The sequence below is a fragment of the Siphateles boraxobius genome, unplaced genomic scaffold (assembly GCF_051911475.1).
Source record: "Siphateles boraxobius isolate OS27281-9 unplaced genomic scaffold, OSU_SipBor_1 5, whole genome shotgun sequence".
In the NCBI taxonomy this organism is placed as follows: domain Eukaryota; kingdom Metazoa; phylum Chordata; class Actinopteri; order Cypriniformes; family Leuciscidae; genus Siphateles; species Siphateles boraxobius.
Window position 1 is genome coordinate 25068123 of NW_027509141.1, and position 24053 is coordinate 25092175.

Below are 24053 nucleotides of genomic sequence, written 5' to 3' on the forward strand. Positions count from 1 at the left end.
ACTTTTTAAAGAAAATAATTTTATTGGAGGCGTCTTGGCACCTTTTTTATTATTTAACACTCAGCTAAATACGCGTATATTGTCAACCGTTAAATCATATTAGGATGAGCGAGACAGGTATGGAATTGTCTACATCTGACTTTCCAAAGAGACAATATTGCCCCCATATGGCTCTGAAAGTTATAGCAAATCAAGCAACACGAGGAATGAACATGAACCTGATGAAGAACCGTGATTAAACCACAGACACATAAATATGTCAATATGTTGACAACACATTTTAGTGTAACTATAATAAAGAATAATGAGAATGGAATACTGGCACACTGCTTTCTGCATACTACTTTTTTTTGAAAAACATGTGAAACAGTGTGTATTATGCAAATGTTTCCAATGTTAGTATGTTTCAATATCTCATTATTTGAATTTTTAATCCAAGTTTATTGGAAAATGTGATAACCTTTGACAGTCTGAGAAATTTTAAATTGAGTTAGATTTAATTTTATTTAGAAATTTAATATTGTGGTTGAAATATCTTCTTGGTCTTTCACTAAAAAAAATAATTTTGCAGTGTGCATTATGGGAGACAGTAGCCAAAGCAATATTACGAGTAAAAGGGTGGTATTCCATTATGAACAGCATACTTAAAATTAGCATACTGTGCACAGTAATCATACTACTTACTGCAGAAATAGTCAGAGAGGTATGCGATTCTGAACATATGATAATAAACATTTTCATACTATGCACATTAGGAAAAACTGCAGTATGTGCATTACTGTGCATAACCTAGCATACAGAAAATGTTCATACTGTGATCAGCATACACACTTGTATGCTAGTGTGCCCTTGCAAATATAGCATACAAAAATATGCATAAAATACACAGTATACTATATAAATATGAAGTGAAGTGTGAAACTTTGCATACTGTGCACAGTACACACTACCTATGGGGACACACTATTTGGGGTCAGTAAGATTTTTGAAAGAAATTAATAATTTTATTCAGCAAGGACACATAATGTTACAAAAGATTTCTATTTTAAATAAATACTGTTTTGAACTTTCTCTTCATCAAAAAATTCTGAAAACTTTTTTCATGGTTTCTACAAAAATAAGCAGCACAACATCGATAACAATAAGTGTACTAATACAGTTTTCTTTAGCACCAAATCAGCACATAAGAATGATTTCTGAAAGATCATGTGACACTGAATGGCTGCTGAAAATTCAGCTTTGCCATCACGGGAATAAATATTTTAAAATATATTAAAATAGAAAAAACAATTGTAATAATATTTCACAATATATCAAAATCTTACTGACCACAAAATTTTGAATGGTGTTGTACATTCTACTTGAATGCCATTCTGAACATAGAATACTCAATGTGCATTCTACAGGAAAAGTAGTATGATAGTATGCCAGTCCGAGCTCAGACCAAATGATTGATCTGTTCCAGCAAAGCTGATTTTCAATATCATTTAGGGTCATTGATGGTCCTTATGTAATATTTGACACCAGTGCAGCGCAGTTACTCACGGAGGGGGGAAATAGAGGTCAAGTCTGCGCATAGAGGTGAGCAAATTCTTCATTGTTAGCATGCCGCCGAGATGCAGCCGTGTCACACTAGAAGTGGAGAGACTGCCCTCCTCAGGTGAAATCTTTGATCAGTCCGCCACCTAGTGAGACATCCCGCAGTACAGCTCTCCATGCTTTAGATGCCTTTTCACTGAATTCAAGCCTCTGGAAAAACAGATTGCAATACAAGCTCTGACTAAGCTTTTGAAGATAAAAGCCTCTTCTGACCCTTTGATAACCAGCCCAAGGCTTACAGTGGACTAGCTGGATGCCTTTGAATTGCATTACACATTTTCCCCCTTTTTCCTCTTAATGCCATCCGGGCCTTTTAGAGACAAAAGGAGAGAGAGAATTAAATTGACATTAGAGCTATAAGGAGCACAAAGCATCAATTACACTTGTAATGAAGCATGTAACAATAGGGTAGATAAGCAGTTGTGTGGGACAGGGTGCTTGCCTAATCGTCCATATTGATCCTACTAGACAAGAGGTCAGATTGCATTTGCATACTCGCAGGGACAAGCGCCATTACTTTTCCACAATGCAAAAGGACACAAATTAAGTTCAAATAGGTCTTGCCACAGGCATTTCTGAAAATAAAGTATCACGCCACAATAATGAAGATCTTAAATGCCAGCTGACATACGGTTCATATTGACAGTGAAAAATCAAATTACCTTTGATACTGTAAAATATTCCACATGCAAAATGTATTCATGAGATGCAAGCCGCTGCTGGCTTTTTTAGATGCAGACTAGGGAAATTTAGAACCACCTGACCACAACCAAGAGAAGTATTGAATGGAGTGTCTGCTAAATGAAATATAATTGTAAGTGTAAGTAGGCCTATATATACATATTCTCCCTGCTTAGACTTGGTATAAGAGAACAGTCAAAGGGAACTTTTTACATGCGAGGAAAACATAAATATGGCTAAGTAGAGGCGTCCCTGAGGCAGATTAGCACTGACACAGCGCACGTCGATTTTTAATGCCTCGATGATGCGCCTTTGGAAAGCAAGGACTACAGGGAGAACCTGTGACAAGGCTTGAGCCAATTAAGGGTGTTTGTGTGTGAATGCCAGCGCCTGTCATATTCAGAGGAGGAAAGTGGGTCAGCACTTCTCAACACCTCTAAAAAGAGAACGCAAGCGTCAAAACTTTTCCTAGACGAAAGAAAGCGAGACCTTGCGGCGCACGGGGACTTGTTTTGGGTGCTAAACATGTAATTTAGAAACACAGCATTGTTATGCAAACATCATTTTGTACAGAAATGTTTGTGTCATAACTCATGCAAAGGTGTTGTAAATTGGAGTTTGTTTGTTTTTTGGGAATAGCAGGCATTAAATGTACTAACTACATAACTGAAACAGGATCCTTAGAGATCACAACAGTTCTCAGCTCAGTTTTCCAATCAAAAACACTGCCGATGAATCATCTAGTAATTAGTTGCTGAAGTTTGCATAAATGGCAGCTAGCAAAGATGGCTGAAATCAGCTCCTCATTCTTGACCAACCAAAAATGAATCAGGATCACTATTGTCATTTATGATTGACAGTTAGCATACCGTTTAGATTGGCGGTATGGTTCTGTTCTGGGCAAGAACTCCAATCCATGCAGCCTAGCATGGATAAGAGCAGGAAAATTGCAAATATCATTAATTCAAGATTTTAAAGTACAACATAATTTGAGATTTTATTCTGATTAAAGGGAACTCATAAGGCCAAACCTGACTGACGAGAGGAGGAACTGGGGATGGAGGAGGGTAATTTGCTCCTGAGAAACGCGATAGCTGCTGATAATACTGAAGAAGCTTATATATGTAAGTGATAGGTGTCGTATTCCTATAGGAAGACGTGTATCAATTGATAGTCAGCTGACTCGAGCTTGACTAATGTGAACTGCCAGAACTAATGTGGTTGATGTGTTTTCAAGCGCATCAAAGTGTGACATTATTTTGATACTTATCGGTATATTTGGCTATTGTTTGGCCATCCATGCATCCCACCGCATGATAATTCATTTGAATGATTCTCTATGTAAGAGAAACTCAGTTGCTTATTAAACCAGTATCAGTATAACCTGCAGCAACAGAGCACATTGTCTTCACAGCAGGCATTTTTGTTAAGACTTCCATCACTTGGTTTTTATAATAAAAACATGTAGTAAATAAATAAATAAATAGAATAGCCTTTAAACAGAGATTATGTGCAATCTTCAAATTGGTTTCCATGAAGGCTATGTTTTTTTTATATTAATCTTTTTTATCTTAATTTGTTTTGCACGTTGTTCATTTATTTATTATTTCATTTCTCATCATCTGACTTTTATATCTTACGATGTGACTTTATATCTTATGCTAATTTCCCAATTATTCCATTCCATATTTCCATAAAGAATAGCACATTTAAGATTATCTTTAACTTTTATTTATATGTGAATAAAAATAATATACATTTTAAAATAAACAATATTTATTGTAAAGTACTTTTAAATGTAAGTTCAAAAATATGAGGTAAAAACAGCATTTTAAATTTCTCATTTTTAATCTTAATTTTTTGCACATTTTTCATTTATTTTATGTTTTTATTTCTCAAAATCTGACTTTTAAATCTCATAATGTGACAATTTCTTATGCTATTTTCACTCCGAAAAAAAATATATATAATTTTTTTTCCCCAGTACCTTTAAATGCAAGTTAGCAATATAAGATAAAAATGTTTTATATGATAAGAGTTTATATGTTAAGAGTACTCGACTTACACCCATTCCTAAACATGGATGTGCACTCAAAAAAATAAAATCTTATGAATTATTTACCCGATGACTTACTATTTAAGCTGACAAACAATATCTGGTTTGAATTAAGGTGAAATGGAAGGAAACAATGTATCAGGCCATGCTTTTTGTACCATCTACTCAAACTAAAACCTATCAAATATTTAAAGGGGGTTGTTGAAGATGCTGTGCTCACTAAAAGCAGCCTCATTTCAGTCCATAATCCAGACATCTCTGTTCAAAGTGCAAGGAGAACAGGCTCTCAGTTCAATGATAGATGGATCACTCATCCTGCACAAGACCAAGACCTGCATGAATTAATCTCTTCACCCCGGACTCATTTCCCCTCCGCCTGCCGCTGCAGAATATGATCTCATCCTCCCGTTATTCAGTCTGATGGAGAGACAAAACAAAGGATGGTTATGAAGAGTGCAGAGGGTAGCTTTTCCCTTCCATAAATCGGACTTATAGGATGCCTACACTATGGATTGTGATTGTTTACTTCCATCCATAGCTGACAATGCTGATGCAGGCATTTTAGGGCACAGGGAGCATTTAGCCGGCAGAAGACATGTCGATTGCCCATAGGTTATGTCAAAAATCAAAATGTTACTGCCATGTTGAGTCAATCATGTATTCACTGGGCTGCACACAATGAACTCTATGTAATGGTGCAGCCTCAGATGTCAAAAACTGACAGAACTGTCATGCACTGAAAAAAAGCTGCCTGTGGATTTAAAATGATCCACCATCCCTGTAGCTACCACCTATCTAGATTAGCTATAAATAAGTTATTTGCATGGTTTTAAATGATTGAATGTTACATGATCATGTTTGAATGAATACTCATCACATGGTCACACATGTGGCAAAAAAAAAAACATTCATGAAATACTTTAAAATTCCACACAGACGTCAACACTTGGCACATGCAACACAACAAGGCTAACAATCAACTAACAGATCATTTTAAGTAGAAGAAAAAACACGTCATCTTGACATCACAAGACAATAAGCCACTAAATCTGACAGCAAAATCAAAAACTGTACATAAAACTGGCAAACAGTCAATGCAGACATTTTATTTATTCATGCTGCAGTGCATGCTGGGAAGATGCCTATTTGAACTGAATAAAAATCAGTCTTTAAAAGTCAATAAAAATAAAAATCAAAGCCTTAGATGTCACGGAACACACACTGGAGGCAGAAAATCCAAAAGCAGTAGTTTAATAAAAAGGGCAATCCAAACTCTTAGTCATCCAGGCAGGGGTCAAAAGTCCAATAAGGCAATCCAAAACATAAAATACAAACGAGAACCAGTATGAAACAAATAACGGAAGTGTGGGGACATAATACAAGGACTCCGTGACACATACTGAAACAGACAGGGTTATATACACAGGGAATCGACAATGATAATGGGGAATTGGCTGAGTGCAATGATCAGTGATAAGAAACAGCTGAGTGCAATGATGAGACAAAGGATCGTGGGAAATGTAGTTCATAAGTGAAGGACACCGTGGGAAAGGAGGACATCTAGTGGACATCAGGGGAACACAAACCCAACACTGTGACATAACCCCCCCTCTACGGAGCGGCTACCAGACGCTCCATGACAACAACAAGAAACACAGAAAACACAACACAATATAATACAAGAGGTTCAGGAGGGAGGTGGAACGGTGGAGGATCAGGGGGAGGGAAGGTGGGCCAGGTCCATGAAGGGAGACAGGAACAAGGAGTGAGGGTTTAACCGGGGACCGGGGCAAAACAAAAAATCTATCGGGCATCCAGGGGTAAACACAAAGTCTATCGGGATGCCAGGGCGAAACGCACAGTTCATCGGGAGGCCAGGGCGAGACGCAAAGTCCATCGGGCGGCCAGGGCGAGACGTAAAGTCCATCGGGCGGCCAGGGCGAAGAAGACCTCTCGGGCGGCCAGGGCGGCAAAGACCCCTCGGGCGGCCAGGGCGGCGAAGACCCCTCGGGCGGCCAGGGCGGCCCCTCGGGCGGCCAGGGCGGCGAAGACCCCTCGGGCGGCCAGGGCGGCGAAGACCCCTCGGGCGGCCAGGGCGGCGAAGACCCCTCGGGCGGCCAGGGCGGCGAAGACCCCTCGGGCGGCCAGGGCGGCGAAGACCCCTCGGGCGGCCAGGGCGGCGAAGACCCCTCGGGCGGCCAGGGCGGCCCCTCGGGCGGCCAGGGCGGCCCCTCGGGCGGCCAGGGCGGCGAAGACCCCTCGGGCGGCCAGGGCGGCCCCTCGGGCGGCCAGGGCGGCGAAGACCCCTCGGGCGGCCAGGGCGGCGAAGACCCCTCGGGCGGCCAGGGCGGCGAAGACCCCTCGGGCGGCCAGGGCGGCGAAGACCCCTCGGGCGGCCAGGGCGGCGAAGACCCCTCGGGCGGCCAGGGCGGCGAAGACCCCTCGGGCGGCCAGGGCGGCGAAGACCCCTCGGGCGGCCAGGGCGGCGAAGACCCCTCGGGCGGCCAGGGCGGAGCAGACACCGGCTCAGGAACAGCAGACACCGGCTCAGGAACAGCAGACACCGGCTCAGGAACAGCAGACACCGGCTCAGGAACAGCAGACACCGGCTCAGGAACAGCAGACACCGGCTCAGGAACAGCAGACACCGGCTCAGGAACAGCAGACACCGGCTCAGGAACAGCCACAAGAACTGTAATAGTCACAAAAACAGACACAAACACAGAAACAAACACTGGCTCTGGAACAGGCACTGGCTCTGGAACAGGCACTGGCTCTGGAACAGGCACTGGCTCTGGAACAGGCACTGGCTCTGGAACAGACACTGGCTCTGGAACAGACACTGGCTCTGGAACAGACACTGGCTCTGGAACAGACACTGGCTCTGGAACAGACACTGGCTCTGGAACAGACACTGGCTCTGGAACAGACACTGGCTCTGGAACAGACACTGGCTCTGGAACAGACACTGGCTCTGGAACAGACACTGGCTCTGGAACAGACACTGGCTCTGGAACAGACACTGGCTCTGGAACAGACACTGGCTCTGGAACAGACACTGGCTCTGGAACAGACACTGGCTCTGGAACAGACACTGGCTCTGGAACAGACACTGGCTCTGGAACAGACACTGGCTCTGGAACAGACACTGGCTCTGGAACAGACACTGGCTCTGGAACAGGCATTGGCTCAGCCTCCGGCTCTGGAACAGGCATTGGCTCAGCCTCCGGCTCTGGAACAGGCATTGGCTCAGCCTTCGGCTCTGGAACAGGCATTGGCTCAGTCTCCGGCTCTGGAACAGGCATAGGCTCTGGAACAGGCATTGGCTCTGCCTCCGGCTCTGGAACAGGCATAGGCTCTGGAACAAGCATTGGCTCTGCCTCCGGATCTGGAACGGGCAATGGCTCTGCCTCCAGCTCTGGAACAGCAGACACTAGCTCCGGCTCTGGAACAGCAGACATGGGCATGTCCAGGATCCGAACCAGACGCTCCAGATAGTCCAGATCCAAGAAGGCAGACGGCACTGGCTCTGCCTCCGGCGCTGGAACGGATACTGGCTCTGCCTCCGGCTCTGGAACAGGCATTGGCTCTGCCTCCGGCTCTGGAACCGGCAATGGCTCTGCCTCCGGCTCTGGAACCGGCAATGGCTCTGCCTCCGGCTCTGGAATGGGCACTGGCTCTGCCTCCGGCTCTGGAACGGCCATTGGCTCTGCCTCCGGCTCCGGCTCTGGAACAGCAGACACTGGTTCCGGCTCTGGAACAGCAGACACGGGCATGTCCAGGATCCGAGCCAGACGCTCCAGATAGTCCCGGCCCAGGAAGGCGGACGGAACGTGAACAGTCTCTCGCTGGGCAGACGTGACGTGAACAGTCTCTCGCTGGGCAGACGTGACGTGAACAGTCTCTCGCTGGGCAGACGTGACGTGAACAGTCTCTCGCTGGGCAGACGTGACGTGAACAGTCTCTCGCTGGGCAGACGTGACGTGAACAGTCTCTCGCTGGGCAGACGTGACGTGAACAGTCTCTCGCTGGGCAGACGTGACGTGAACAGTCTCTCGCTGGGCAGACGTGACGTGAACAGTCTCTCGCTGGGCAGACGGAACGTGAACAGTCTCTCGCTGGGCAGACGGAACGTGAACAGTCTCTCGCTGGGCAGACGGAACGTGAAGATTCTCTGACTGGGCAGACGGGACGTGAACAGTCTCTGACTGGGTAGACGGGACGTGAACAGTCTCTGACTGGGCAGACGGGACGTGAACAGGCTCTCGACCACCTCCTCCACTGCGACCTCCACGGGTTCCACGAAACTTAACTAATCGGGTCCCCTTAAAAAACTCCCTTCTCTCCCGCTCGGTGGCTGGGGAAGAGATATTGAGAAACATACCGCTGGATCTTGTGTGACGGAGTCCTTCTGTCACGGAACACACACTGGAGGCAGAAAATCCAAAAGCAGTAGTTTAATAAAAAGGGCAATCCAAACTCTTAGTCATCCAGGCAGGGGTCAAAAGTCCAATAAGGCAATCCAAAACATAAAATACAAACGAGAACCAGTATGAAACAAATAACGGAAGTGTGGGGACATAATACAAGGACTCCGTGACACATACTGAAACAGACAGGGTTATATACACAGGGAATCGACAATGATAATGGGGAATTGGCTGAGTGCAATGATCAGTGATAAGAAACAGCTGAGTGCAATGATGAGACAAAGGATCGTGGGAAATGTAGTTCATAAGTGAAGGACACCGTGGGAAAGGAGGACATCTAGTGGACATCAGGGGAACACAAACCCAACACTGTGACATTAGATTGATCATAAGTGGCAGTAAATACATGTATAATGTTACAAAATATTTATATGTCAAATGAATGCCGTTCGCTTGAACTTTCTATTCATTAAAGAATCCTGAAAATAAATCAGATCATGGATCCACAAAAATAATACGCAGCACAACTGTTTTCAACATTGATTGAAATGTAGCTTACGAACCAAATCAGCATATTAGAATGATATCTGAAGGATAATATTTCAGTACTCTTTTTTACATTCTTATTATTTATACTTATATTGATTATTTTCAACATTGATAATAATAACAAACAAAACCAGCATATTAGCTAATGCATTATTCTTTCTTTCTTTTTTCTTATTTTTTTGGGGTTTACTCATTTCTGAAGCTGCAACATTTAGGTTACATTTATTCATTTAGAAGATGTTTGTCACTATGGATTCTATGGAAATTGTATTCTTTAGTTTATTTTCTGGATTATTTACTGAATATCAAGTGTTATATATAAATTGTGCTGTATATCAAGGTTCACCGAAAACTGTCTGTATATTTTGGCAATTTAAAAAAAAAATTACAATAACTTTTCTTTAAGTTTAGATCCATCTACCCAACCCTATGTTGATCATGAATGAAATCAAGAACAGACATTTACCTGGGCAAGCGTTGACCATAAGCAAAGACATCTGGGTACTGAGTGTTCATCTTTAACCCTTAGGCTTCCGAATGTACCTCTCATCACAGTAATACCTTTAATCATCTCAAATCAGCGAGACAGTTTGCCCCAGCTCTGCCTTTAATGTCTAAATCAACTGTGCCTGGAGGGAACCCAAAGTGTGACTGATCACTAATAAGCTTTAGTCTATTACATGTCACCAAGCAAAGCCAACATGGCTGCTGACATCAGAACTCATAGCGGTGTCCTCATTTTGCTTAATCTTGCTTAAAATAAACCCCTTTTGTCACACCTCTCAATCCCTGTGTGTCAACACAAGCTGAATTGTTTGCTAATATCAGCCATTTTGCAAGCAAATGACAGCAGCACTCCTCCTCGAGCAAAGGATGAGGCAGAACAAGGAAAGATAAAGCTTGAGCCTTAAGTCAAATGAAAGTCAAAGCATATAACATTCAACACAGTTTTCATAATACATCTATGAAGAGCAGGCAGAATATTCCTCCCATGTTCTTTAATATGTCCCGATCCTAAAGGCTTAGCCAATAGCATCTGACGAAGAGAAAAACCACATCTACCCAAGTCGATGTCAGGAGACTCATCACTATTGAGCAGTAAAATACTGTTTTAATATTCAAGTCTCGTCTTGCACACAGATGGGAGTGTGGTGTGTGTCTAAGACTAAAACAGATAACACTGTTAACTGAGCAATCTCTCTACATGATAACACACAAAACAAAAAGAGCAATAATGTGTTTCTATATAGCAAATGCACTTGGTTCTCCAACCAACAAACAAGCTAGCTGAATGGAAAATTCCAGCAAGTGTGATACTCTTAAAGGCTACATCTACCAAAATCACATTTTATGGCTCATGCTTGAGGTGGTGAATGATTTATTAAATGTTTGACATCCATTTTGTCAAGAATGTTCTTGGCGACAATGAAAATGAAGGCAGCCCTCAAGCTTTGAGGTTTGTTACTGAAGCTGCACATTTTAAAGGCTTGTCCATTTGAAAAGCTACCGTGTGGTCCAAAAGCCTGAGACCACTGGTGACAATGCCTCTATTTTGTATTTAATACATTTGGTATGCACATTTTCTTTTGTTATTACAAAAATCTTCTTTTAACAGAATAACAATTAAAAAATGTACTCGACCCATTATAGAGTTCACAAATGTTATATATTTGGATGAACTATTTAGATAAAAAACTATTTGAATCCTATAAATATACACACTGTTTAAAGGTTTGAGGTAAAAAAAAAAAAAGTGTTGTTGAAAGAAGTTTCTTATGTTTACCCAGGCTACATTTCTAACAACTGCTTTTTATTTTATTATATTAAAATGTAACTTATTCCAGAGATGGCAAAGCTGAAATTTTCAGAAATCATTCTAATATGCTCATTTATTATTATTATTATTATTATTATTATTATTATTATTATTATTATCATCATTATCATTGTTGAAAACAGTTGTGTTGTGTAATATTTTTGTGTAAACGTGATTCTTTAATAAAAAGAAATGAAAAAAGCATTTGTAATATTTTGTAAGATTATAAATGTCTTTACTATCACTTTTGATCAACTGAATTCTGAAATAAGTATATATACATATATTTTAATAAATATTATATATATGCCAGATATAATGCAAAAAGTAAGGAAGTTACACAGTAAATCCTATGTAAGGGTAGAGGAACCAAATAGGCTCCAAGTGATTAAAATGTTTCTCTCCATGGAGAGGAAAGAGCAGCGTAATCTGCTGTTGCAGGTGTTAAAAACGGATGCTTGGCTACTAAAGCATGACAGAAACCTAATCTCAGAACAAGCCTTTTGCTATAAAACTGTAGTGCAAGGTTTCTTGTACAACAAAGACGGGAGAAAATGCTACAGCAGTTCCCAAATGCATAAATTCAGAAAGGTGTGAAATTGACCCTCGTGTAAAAAGCTCTGCAGCACAAAGTCTACAGAGAGGAAAATAAGAGAGAGATGGAGAGAGCGACGGGGAAGGTTGGGGAGGATCTGATAATAATAAGCAGTCTTCAAGTTACATAATGAAAACGAAATATGTGGATTTAATCCCACATTCCGGAAGACGTGTCAAATTTTCAAAATAAATAAATTAAAAATGCGCCGCACTTGCCACAGACATATTATGAGATCCCTTTGAAGTGGTTTCAGAAGAAAACAAATTTGCATGCAGGAAGTTCTTTAGCTGCTCAAGTCGTGCCAGCTGCCTCTGTCAAAATACATTTCCTCAAATGTAAACACTATTCAGAGCAGTTCAGAACATCATGTGTAGGGACTGATATCCAAAGCAATTTTAGGCTCCAAAGTAACCCTTCAATTGGATAAAACCGGCATGCCAAGTTGCAGACTAGCCTACAATCACACACCTAACCTCACGGTAAACATCATCAGGCACATCCACACAGGCTGATGCACTACATTATTTCTGAACTTATTTCTTATGGAAACTCTCCAGGGGAAGGATTGTGTGTACTTTTTGCAGTTTAGAGGGAGTTACATCACTTTTCTTATTATAACTGAAATAGTTCAGAAATCTTCAAACTCCAAAGCTTCAATTCAAACAAAACTGCCCCCTGCTTAAAATTCATGAGAACGCTCTAATCAACGAGCGCTGCCTGAAAGCTAAGCCTTTTCTGCACTAACGGCTGCGTTGCCACTTAAAACCAGTTCCTTTCAAATAAGACTTAGAAGAAAAATGGATTTCTTTCCAATTGTGAACACCAAAATTCTTGGAATTAATATTTGCGGCATTCTATCAGCAAATTCGCACTTGGTACAAAGGTGCTAGTGCTATACCCTATAAAATGTGTAGCTATGTCATTCTGTGACAGTAATTAGAAATTAAAAATTGTCCTTTCCATCTCGGCTGCTTCTCAAGTCAATCGTCGGCTAGTTGTGAGATTCAATAATAGTGATTAAGAAAGAGAAGCTCTCGGATTGGGTATCTATTGACCCCTATGGAGTTATTATCGCGCCTCATGAGGGACATCTAATGACTCTGGGTCAATAAAGATTTGTCAGTAAACCTAAGATATAACCAGAGCAAAGAAAGTGCTTCAAGAAGACAATCAATTTTTGCAATAGTTTCTTCTTCAAAATCTATCAACAGTACAGTACAGTGTTGTGAGTAAAATTCTGTTGTGAGCAACATATGCACAATATTAAAGTGACAGTCTGTAAGCATCTAATGTCCCATGAAAATATGCCTGAAAACATATGGGAGGAATAGTCAGATTAATATGCAAGCTGTGTAGCAACACTGTGTTGTTTGTCATTACATTGCAACTAACAACATGCCAGTAGCGGAAACTACTAACTTACAAAATAGGTAAAATATGACAACAACATATGCAATGGACCCAAAACTTATTTTCACAAAAGATGAGAAACAGGTCAACAAATATGTAAAAATATCAACAAATGTTATCTACAAATAAATAATAAATTATGTATAAATTATATATTATGTAAATTATGTATAGAATTTCTCAGATTTTAGTCATTTTTGGAAAATAGAATTGTATATTTTTTCCTCAGCATTTTGATTGTGAAATGTGCTTGTGCCATCTCTTAAATATTGTTGGTGTTTTAATTATTTGCTTTATATGCTATTTTGTTATCTACGTAATGGCCTTGGTGTCCAAGTAACTTTTGGCTTCAATGTAATATTGTAGTATAAGGAGAGCTCTGATTATGCTCTGTCTGCACAAACATTGGACTTTAGGACAAGATCATGACTTCCTTCCAGAGGGACACAGATCGGCCCTCTCTTTATTGCTAGAGGTGACAGAAGAAAAGAACTTGTAGACAATTCTGCTGATGCTATTCTTTTCTTACTGCTATTTTACCTCCTCTACATTGGGCCAATGATGCAGAAAGGTGACTTATTCTTGGACTCGGTGCAAAAGACTTGGCAAAAGCGAACCTGATTTCTGTATAACAGATAATCATTAAATATATCCCTGCTTGTTTAATATCAAGTTTTCTCATTTACCAAGCAAATTTAAAGCAACATTGTATAAGTTATGAATATTCTAAATCACCTGAATTATACAAAGAATAAGTCAAAGTGGTGACACTTTATTTTACAGTGCCCTTGTTACACGTTATATGAAGTTATTATAGTAATTACTATATTTGCATACTTACACGCAACTAACCCTAAGCCAACCCCTTACCATATTGTTAATTATTATTACTCAGTACTTAAATAATTACACTGTTACACGGACACCTTAAAACACTATGTTAATCTCAACATTTACTTAAAAATTTTACGGTCAAAAATGGTGAAACGGTAAATGGTAGGCTACACTGTGAACTAACAAGCTTAAACATTTTTAGTAACTAACATGAAAAAAGGTTAATGCTGTAAAAATATTTTAAACTAACCCTAACTAATGTAAATAAATAAGACCTTATTTCAAAGTGTTACCATTATGACATACATTTGCTTTCAAAATATAAGTAATACATTACATATTGTTACATATTTTTTGTCTAAAACTGGTTGTACGTTACATTAGGTATAAATAAGAATTATGGGGAAATACTTAAAGGGATAGTTCACCCAAAAATAAAATTGTATCCCATAATTTACTCATCTTCAAGCCAACGTAGATGTATATGACTTTCTTCTTTCAGCCAAACACAATCGGAGTGAAATTAAAAAAGATCCTAGCTCTTTAAGCTTTATAATAATAATAATAATAATAATAATAATTCATTACATCTATGTAGCGCTTTTCTCGGCACTCAAAGTGCTTTACATTGAGGGGGGAATCTCCTCAACCACCATAATGGGAGTGAAAAGTAACTAAGATTTTGATCAAATCAATGGCTTTTATACAAAAATATTTGACCAATCAGAATCAAATGTTCCAGAGAGACATGTGGTAAATATAAGCATGTATTCATACTTTGTATGCCGTGTCGAGGCATATTTCTGCAGTAAGCACTTCTCTATCAAACATGCAGTGAGGAAAAGAGGTCCATCACCGGGACCGTGTAACTCCTATTAGAGTCACTGGTGCTGCATATTGTGCTATCACTAACATCTGCAGACACACACACAAATGAGCCCACACTCACAGCCCTGTCCAGCCATGGCTATTACGTCAGCCAAAACAGTCTGTGTGTCGGCGGTGAGTGCATAAACTTGGATCTCAGCCATGCCCATATAAACACCAATACAGAACATAAAAGCAGTGGCGCGCCGTGCCAATCAAATCTGCACTGTGGATACTTTTGCATCGCTTGAAGATGATCTTTATGGAGCAAACATAGGGCACTTTGATCGATGTTAAAAGAGAAAATTGTTTGAGGCGAAAGTGCACTGAAAAGAACCACATCCTCCTCTGGGAAGACTTTAATGCAAATTAGAAAAAAAGAAGAAAAAAAAGATATTTTTCTGAAAAAAATAAAAAAGCCCCTCAAATCAGTTCATTGTTTATAAAGGCAGAAACTTCAGAATAATCCACGTCCAGTGCATCCACGGGGAACGAGACATCAGAATGTCTCCAAACTACAAAATCTCATCATTATGGATGATCCAGAATGTGAGACATTCAAAGCAAAACGCCACAGAGAAGTGGCTGATGGTAATACATACAGTATTTCAGCACCTCTGAGGCTCAGATATTGCAGAGGAGTCTCATCTTTAGGCACTTCAGAAACACAAGTTCAGTAAAGAGGCTTTCAGCACTCCAAAGCCACACGCAGAATATTAATCATAGCAATGTCACACACTCTGCAGACACTAATACATCCCTGCATACCCAACAGCTAATGAGTTCACAGAAATAAAGCAAACAAAGGGCATTATTTATAAATGTTTTCTTCAATGTCTGGAGAGCGAGCAGAGTGAGAGAGGGAGACTTTCATTCAAACAAACCCAACACCCCCAACCCGTCCCGTTTCACTGCTGCCATTCCTCCCACCAAAACACCCTGATAACACACACATATAGTCTACCACTCCGATAATGCACATTTTTTGGCACACAAAATAGACAAACTTTTCCGGCAAGCATGCATTTACTGTGGGTAGAATGAACTTTAAATTAGATTCTAGTGGTTTAAAGTGCAGAAATCTCTCACCCAGAGGAAGATAATTTAAGGACAGGCTATCCTTTCCAAAAGAAATCATGCACAGTCTGGGGAGGTAATAACTGAAATCATGGCGTAAAACCAAATGTTATTGGCTACATCTGCATCATATTTTTCTATGCATGATAACCATATCATCACATGGAATATAAAATGTGCATGTTTGCACAACCGATATTTAGCATTACAACCCTTTTAGTTTGTATCGTTACACGTGGGAGCAATCCTGTGAGTTGCTTTGGAAAGAAAGCATTTATCAAAAACAAAGGCAAATGTAACATAAACTCCAGAATGGACCATCATCACTGTCTGATATTCTCCAGGATTGCTGTTATGTGTAGATGCACGTTCTTTAAAACTCTCCCAGAAGAACATTTGTTTTTTTCAACAGATATTCAGCAGCATGGCATTGCTCTGCTAATTGTCATGTTAATGTGTAGAGACATCGAATTAAGCATCAAATTAAAATCTGCTTGGATTGTCATTACCGCTAGTATCACGGTCATTTACAAACTGCTGTTTGAGTAATTGCGTCCTGCTGCAATTCTCCTTAAAGGGATAGTTCACCCAAAAATTTAAAATCTGTTATCATTTACTCACCTTCAAGTTGTTCCAAACTTGTACGAGTTTTGCTTTCTTCTGTTGAACACAAAAGATATTTTGAAGAATGTTGGTAACCAGATAGTTGACGGTAGCCATTGACTTCCTTTTTTTGTAATATTTTTTTTCCTTACAGTGGAAGTCAAAAGGTGCAGTCAACTGTCTGGTTCCCAACATTCTTCAAAATATCTTTTTTTGTGTTCAACAGAAGAAAAAAAGATTTGGAACAACTTGAGGGTGAGTAAATTTTCATTTTTGGGTGAACTATCCCTTTAATTTAATTGCTCTCCACCGACATCTAAGCTGTAACTTTGACAAGAGAGTACAAATCTGCTATAAGCTAATATAAGATATTGATATAAGTCAGATATATCTATGAAAACATTATGGAAGTACACTAAAATAATGTTAAAGGTAGTTAGTTTACAAAAACTATCATCAGTACATCCCTGACAGCTTCATAGATTGCAGTCTCAAGCATTGATCAATTATCAAAAAAAAATTAAAAATAATAATAATACATAAAAAGTACTCTAAATTTATATATTATCTATAATAAACTTGAATATGTTACATGTGTTTAATTCCCAAAACTATGATTTGTCTTGAGCTAATTTGTCACTAGTTTCCATTTCCATTCTAAACTAAGGAACGGATGGGAGGTATTCTGGTAATCTTGTAAAAGCCACTTCCATACAAAACCTGTACAAAGCTATTAAATGCAGAAGTACAATCTGTGAGACATAAGTTATGAAGCGGCATCTATTTATAGCACTGAGAGTTTGTGTAAGACAAAATTCATAATTTATCAATGCTTAGGAGTACAATATTTATGAAGCTGTCAAGGAATTATTGCACTGTTTCAGAATTACACTGAAGTTCTCCATAAAAAAAATTCTATCTTGAGTTAACTGTCAAGTTCCTCTTTCAGCCCCAGCCCTCATGACTGACTTATTAAGATCACTATATCCATAAGCAAGATGAGAGATGCACACCCACAGACACAGTTCTTGACTGTGTGCAGCTCATTAGTGGACTGAAAGCAGCGGGGAAGAAGAGCTGTGTTTCTCTCTGCATGCTGAGTACCTAAACCAAGAGATCAGGATATGCAGTGGACCATGGTCTCACCAGCAGAGCTTTCACAGAGCATAAGCAAGCACTTGTCCACTTCATATTTACTACCCCAAGGCCTGCAAATTGACATAGCCTGGCAAAGCATGTTTTTTTGGGGGGGTCCCAATATGACAGATCTCGGGTACTTACTAGCCTGCATCAGCTGTCCTTGGCGGCCGAAGACCTGGGAAAAGGTGGTGGGAGTACAGGTGAGAGTGTCCTCCATGGTTGGGATGTCCCACTAGGCTTGATGGGTCAGTCTCTTAACAACACGCCACGCAGAAAAGCCCCGGTTTGCCTTCACTTCCCTTTAAAAACGGCAGCAGGAGCAACGTTGCAGCTGTGTAAGAATAGCACAGAGGTTTCTGCTCAGAAAGAGAGAAATAGCCTCACTCACATGCAAGATAATGAGGGATTGTGTCTGCGTGCGTCAAGGAGAATGAGTGAGAGTGTGTGCGGAGAGCGAGCTTGAAAGAGAGAGAGAATCAGAGCAATGATGTCTTGCCTTTTCCTGCTGCTCTATGATCATGTGTTGAGGTTGTGCCTCGCTGGCAGGTTTCTCCAGAGACTGAAGCTCCTGGTCCAGTGTGCTCTGTCCTGCTGACTGAGTGAGAAGCCTTCGGTTCCCCCAGGCTCAGGGTGGACTGCCGTTTGTTGTGCTCTGATCGGGTGCGTGTGCCCTCTTCTCTCCTCCCTCTGCCTCGGCTCTACCCCTCCCTTTCATTGCTTGCTCGCTCCTCTCAACTCGATGATCCGTTTCATAAGAAGCGCGGCTGCAGGGAAAAGATTTTTTTGCAACTCTTGCAGCTCTACTTTTTAATTCCTCCCCCTGTGGAGGAGAGACGAGAAGTTGAAAAGGAAAGTTCATTTTGGGTAACTCCCCCAAGGGTGGAAAAATAACAATTGACATACAATGAGAAATCTTTATAGGCGCGATCTTCTGGGATGTGTTCACCTACAGTGACACCCGCCATGTGCACTAGGACACTAAAAAAATAGTAAGAATATCTGCATTAAATATCAAACCTGGAGGGAAACATGTCATACAGATGGCACTCGTGATATCGTCACACTTTCTTAACATGAATGTCTAAATAATTATTCAATCAATCCATCTAAATGTTACATTTTAATCTTTTATATATATATTATCTTTTATTATATCTATGCACATTTTCAACTTGGTATCGCTTTATTTTAATGCGATGTAGTGACATTTGTAATCAAACCCTTATCCTTAACCCATTACCATAACAACATAATCTTAACACAAAGCATAACCTTCAATTTTCTTTGTGACAAATTAGCTGTGAAAGTCCTACCTAGCTACATTTTTTAGATAAAAAAAGAAATCTACTTTGATCTTTTATAACCTTTGGGAGGAAACAATTCAGCATTATTTTTTAGCTGTTTTCTCATTCGTCAGATTTTGGAAGCTGTGAGTCAGGCAGAGCCGGCGGCAGAAACAAATCAATGGATGGGCATTTAATATTCTTGGGGGGGCCTAATTATGACAAATTAGGGGGGGGGGGGGTTTAGACTTTCGAAAACCGGGACATATTCATCGTAGCCTTTCGAAAACCGGGACATATTCACATAGCCTTTTGAAAACCGGGACATTCAGTGTCCCGGGAGAGTTTATAAATTTCCCGGGACAGGTTGTTAAAAAGAAAGAACAATCCCGGAAAAACCGGGACGGGTGGCAGCTACAACAGTTTCACAGCGATTTCAATATCCTAACTACAATTAGTCTATTGCCCAATCATATTTCGGCTATCATGAGATATTACAGTTATAGCCTTGGTCTGCATTGTTCTGTGAACACAGCATGCTATAAACCAACTTCCTATAATAACAGCCTAATAGTCAAAAATCTCAAGTTAAGTATTTTATCAACCATGCATAATCAAATAAGACACACTCACACACATACAGGTCCTTCTCAAAAAATTAGCATATTGTGATAAAATTCATTATTTTCCATAATGTAATGATAAAAATTAAACTTTCATACATTTTAGATTCATTGCACACCAACTGAAATATTTCAGGTATTTTATTGTTTTAATACTGATGATTTTGGCATACAGCTCATGAAAACCCAAAATTCCTATCTCAAAAAATTAGCATATCATGAAAAGGGTCTCTAAACGAGCTATCAACCTAATCATCTGAATCAACTAATTAACTCTAAACACCTGCAAAAGATTCCTGAGGCTTTTAAAAACTCCCAGCCTGTTTCATTACTCAAAACCGCAATCATGGGTAAGACTGGCGACCTGACTGCTGTCCAGAAGGCCATCATTGACACCATCAAGCAAGAGGGTAAGACACAGAAAGAAATTTCTGAACAAATAGGCTGTTCCCAGAGTGCTGTATCAAGGCACCTCAGTGGGAAGTCTGTGGGAAGGAAAAAGTGTGGCAAAAAACGCTGCACACTGAGAAGAGGTGACCGGACCCTGAGGAAGATTGTGGAGAAGGACCGATTCCAGACCTTGGGGAACCTGCGGAAGCAGTGGACTGAGTCTGGAGTAGAAACATCCAGAGCCACCGTGCACAGGCGTGTGCAGGAAATGGGGTACAGGTGCCGCATTCCCCAGGTCAAGCCACTTTTGAACCAGAAACAGCGGCAGAAGCGCCTGACCTGGGCTACAGAGAAGCAGCACTGGACTGTTGCTCAGTGGTCCAAAGTACTTTTTTCGGATGAAAGCAAATTTTGCATGTCATTCGGAAATCAAGGTGCCAGAGTCTGGAGGAAGACTGGGGAGAAGGAAATGCCAAAATGCCTGAAGTCCAGTGTCCAGTACCCACAGTCAGTGATGGTCTTGGGTGCCATGTCAGCTGCTGGTGTTGGTCCACTGTGTTTTATCAAGGGCAGGGTCAATGCAGCTAGCTATCAGGAGATTTTGGAGCACTTCATGCTTCCATCTGATTTCATTTTTCAGCACGACCTGGCACCTGCTCACAGTGCCAAAACCACTGGTAAATGGTTTACTGACCATGGTATTACTGTGCTCAATTGGCCTGCCAACTCTCCTGACCTGAACCCCATAGAGAATCTGTGGGATATTGTGAAGAGAAAGTTGAGAGTCGCAAAACCCAACACTCTGGATGAGCTTAAGGCCGCTATCGAAGCATCCTGGGCCTCCATAACACCTCAGCAGTGCCACAGGCTGATTGCCTCCATGCCACGCCGCATTGAAGCAGTCATTTCTGCAAAAGGATTCCCGACCAAGTATTGAGTGCATAATTGAACATAATTATTTGAAGGTAGATTTTTTTTGTATTAAAAACACTTCTTTTATTGGTCGGATGAAATATGCTAATTTTTTGAGATAGGAATTTTGGGTTTTCATGAGCTGTATGCCAAAATCATCAGTATTAAAACAATAAAAGACCTGAAATATTTCAGTTGGTGTGCAATGAATCTAAAATATATGAAAGTTTAATTTTTATCATTACATTATGGAAAATAATGAACTTTATCACAATATGCTAATTTTTTGAGAAGGACCTGTATAGCATATCAGTGTCAAATGCATAATTTACACCAAGGCTGGTGCAAGTTACGAAGAGTAATAAAACAACTGGCCTACCACGTTCTTAATACAGCTGAAGTCGACGTTTTTAGGATTGGAATCTCCTCATGAGTTTCTATTTCCATTCGTTACTGAATAGGCAAATACGAGCACGTCGCGTCGCTATAACTTTACCGAGATGCTGCGGTCAGAGCGGCTCAGCAGGAAACCCCTTTTTTGGAAACAATCAGTCAAACTTCCGGGAGTTTTTTTTATAAGATTATGAGTCAAACATTGCACTTAAATACACATCAATAAATATATAAATACTGCACGTAAATTATTATTATTATTAAAATAATTTATTAAATGCAAATTGGATGGAGGGGGGCACAGGAGCTCTGAAGGCGGGCCCGGCCCCCTAAGGCCCGCCCATAGCGCCGGCCTTGGCGTCAGGTCCGTTTGATAGTCAGATCTGCTCCTTGCTGTAAGAACATTGAAGATTTGCAAGTGAAAATATCCTCGGACCGTTTCCCCTTAAAAGGAAACAGTCGACCTGGTGTTATGCAACATCCAGCTACATCAAGCTAGTCGTGTACATGAAAGGTGACTGGTTTCCACAAGGACATCCTGCGGTGCCAGAGTGGTGAAAGAGAGGGTGAATTTCCATTCTTTTTCTTTCTTTTATATCAGCAAAACTCTGAAATTTATTTGTGACAAGAGGCACAGTTAGTTTCACAGCTTTCAACGGACAGACAGGGCTGATGCCAAGTGGCTGGAACTCGCTGGAATTAATTCCCTCTGTCTAACTGAAGGTTCGCTCAAATCAAATTCTTTTTGAACGTGAACTGAAGAGACATGCAGATAGTAAGCTGTCAGCTGGGAAGGGTAGAGCTGTTCCTCATATACACTCCCCTGCCAGAACAGATCACTCTCTCTCTCTGCCGAGGAGTGATTCTGCTCTCTCAATTTCACTGTTCTTCTGCTCCCCTCAGAGAGGCAGAAAGGTATTTGATAGCATGTAGGCCTACATCAGCACAAACATATCCTCAGCCTACCTAGTTATGTAAGACAATGATATTTCTAATGGTCTCTGAACATAGGGAAGAATTAATATTTTTCAGCAATACATAGATCAATGAAACTAGAAAGTCTTTGAGGTCAAAATTCCACAAGAAATCAAAACCTCATTTACAAAATTAATGCAAACAATTAATTGGTGCATAAGGTATCAAAGAAGAGTTTAAATCAAAATCTTGCTCTTATGAAATTACTTACTTTTCCCACAGATGTCATTTAGGCCACACAGTCTACCGGTTAATGCTAACCAATAAACCAAATGCCAAAATTCTCACACTGTATTCTGCTGTTTTCATAATTCAGTGAATTCCTAATTGATAAATCCAATAAATGTCATGTAATTCCCCAGCCTATTAAATTTAATTTTTATACACAAGTTTGAAGGATAGCAAATGGCACTAACATGACACTAAAAATGTAAGCATTAACAGAAAAGGTTTTAAAAATAGATGACAGCAAAACTATATCTAGAAGTAAAAAAAATATATTGCGTTTAGTAAAACAGGTCTGGACAAATTATAAAGGAGATGATTTCTAACCTAAGCGTCACTTCCTCATCTTAATGTACTGCATCGACCAATTCGGAAGCTGCATGGGGCTGCATTTTTATGACTAGGGCCACCTTGCACAGCAATCAGGATTAAGTGAGGCAATATTTCATCCTGTCAAGCTGAGCATAGCGTCATGCACCTCTTCTCCCCAATACACATGATGGAGGAACCAAAGAACGGATCCGTGGCATGGGGGAAACATAAACAAGATTTGCTTTCCCTGCTACATAAAGATCTATCCTGTGCAACAGAACAAATTTGCACTCAAGATCCTATTCTTCATTTGAATATTGGCAAGACAGATGGTTAGAAATGTTCTTACAGCTATATGAGTATTTAGTCAGGGTTAGTTAGCCTAGAAGAGACTCTATTTCACTCTAAAGGCTTTTTTGATGGTCAAACACTGGATTCTTAAAACCACAATAACACTTGAATCCTGCTGGAAAGATCGAGCTTTTGATAAGACAGGTTCAATTTCGCAAGCCATGTGATTTAAAGAAAACGTACCGATATCGGACATGGACAAAAAATCTTAATGTGACTACGTGCTAACAGAAATAGGTAATGCAAAAGCCCTGATAAGTCAGGAAGCAACGCGGTCGATGAATAGTGATATGCATATGATCAAACCTAAATACTGAAAAAACAGGTGTGAAAAATTAATTTGACAGGTACCTTATGTCTGGACACATTCTGACGCATCACTGAAGCAAACTAAAAGCTCAAATCAAGTATAGGCCTACATTAAATTTTTTTCTTTTTTTATATATCAATTAGGACAATGCATTTTACATTTGTGAAGGTTATTATTCATAATCACAAAACACGGTCAACATTTCATTCCCAAAAATATATCAATGCAGGACAGCAAAGACATACTGCAAGATGGAAATACTGTTTCAAGTTGCTTGCTTAAAAAAAACATTTCAAGCATTCAGATCTTGTTTAGATACCTGTCCTCATTGTCCAGGTTGTAAAGTGAAAATGACATGGCAGCGACAGGCTTAGGAGTGAGAGGGATTACGCTGTCCAAAGGCAGAAAACGCATCAGTTCAAAGCTTGCCAGGAGGTAGACCACTAAGAATTAAGTGCAGTTGATGTTCTATAAAAGCAGAGGCCTTATCCATTTTATAAAATGAGAAACGATAAAACAAAACATTTGTGTAATGCTTGGTTACCAAAGAGTCTGAGTGCTTGTGATGGCAATAACGGCTAATTATACTAATAATGGAACATTAATTAGGTCTTAATAG

General features: G+C 40.3%; 1 protein-coding gene across 5 annotated transcripts in view; it reads right to left on the minus strand.

Annotated features, from left to right (window-relative positions):
• kaznb (kazrin, periplakin interacting protein b) overlaps positions 1-18345 on the minus strand; it is a 154551-nt gene extending 136206 nt beyond the window's left edge. For 2 of the 5 annotated variants that reach the window (XR_013194892.1, XM_077203541.1), the window contains exons 1-2: positions 18157-18345; positions 17802-17991 (exon numbers count right to left, since the gene is read on the minus strand). Coding sequence is in view for 3 of the 5 variants with exons in the window: in XM_077203541.1 (XP_077059656.1) it covers positions 17802-17877 (76 nt within the window). In the remaining 2 variants the exon portion in view is untranslated. The remainder of the gene's footprint in view (positions 1-17801; positions 17992-18156) is intronic. The other 3 variants (XM_077203539.1, XM_077203540.1, XR_013194891.1) reach the window with 2 other exon arrangements.
• Between the last annotated feature and the right edge of the window lie 5708 nt (positions 18346-24053).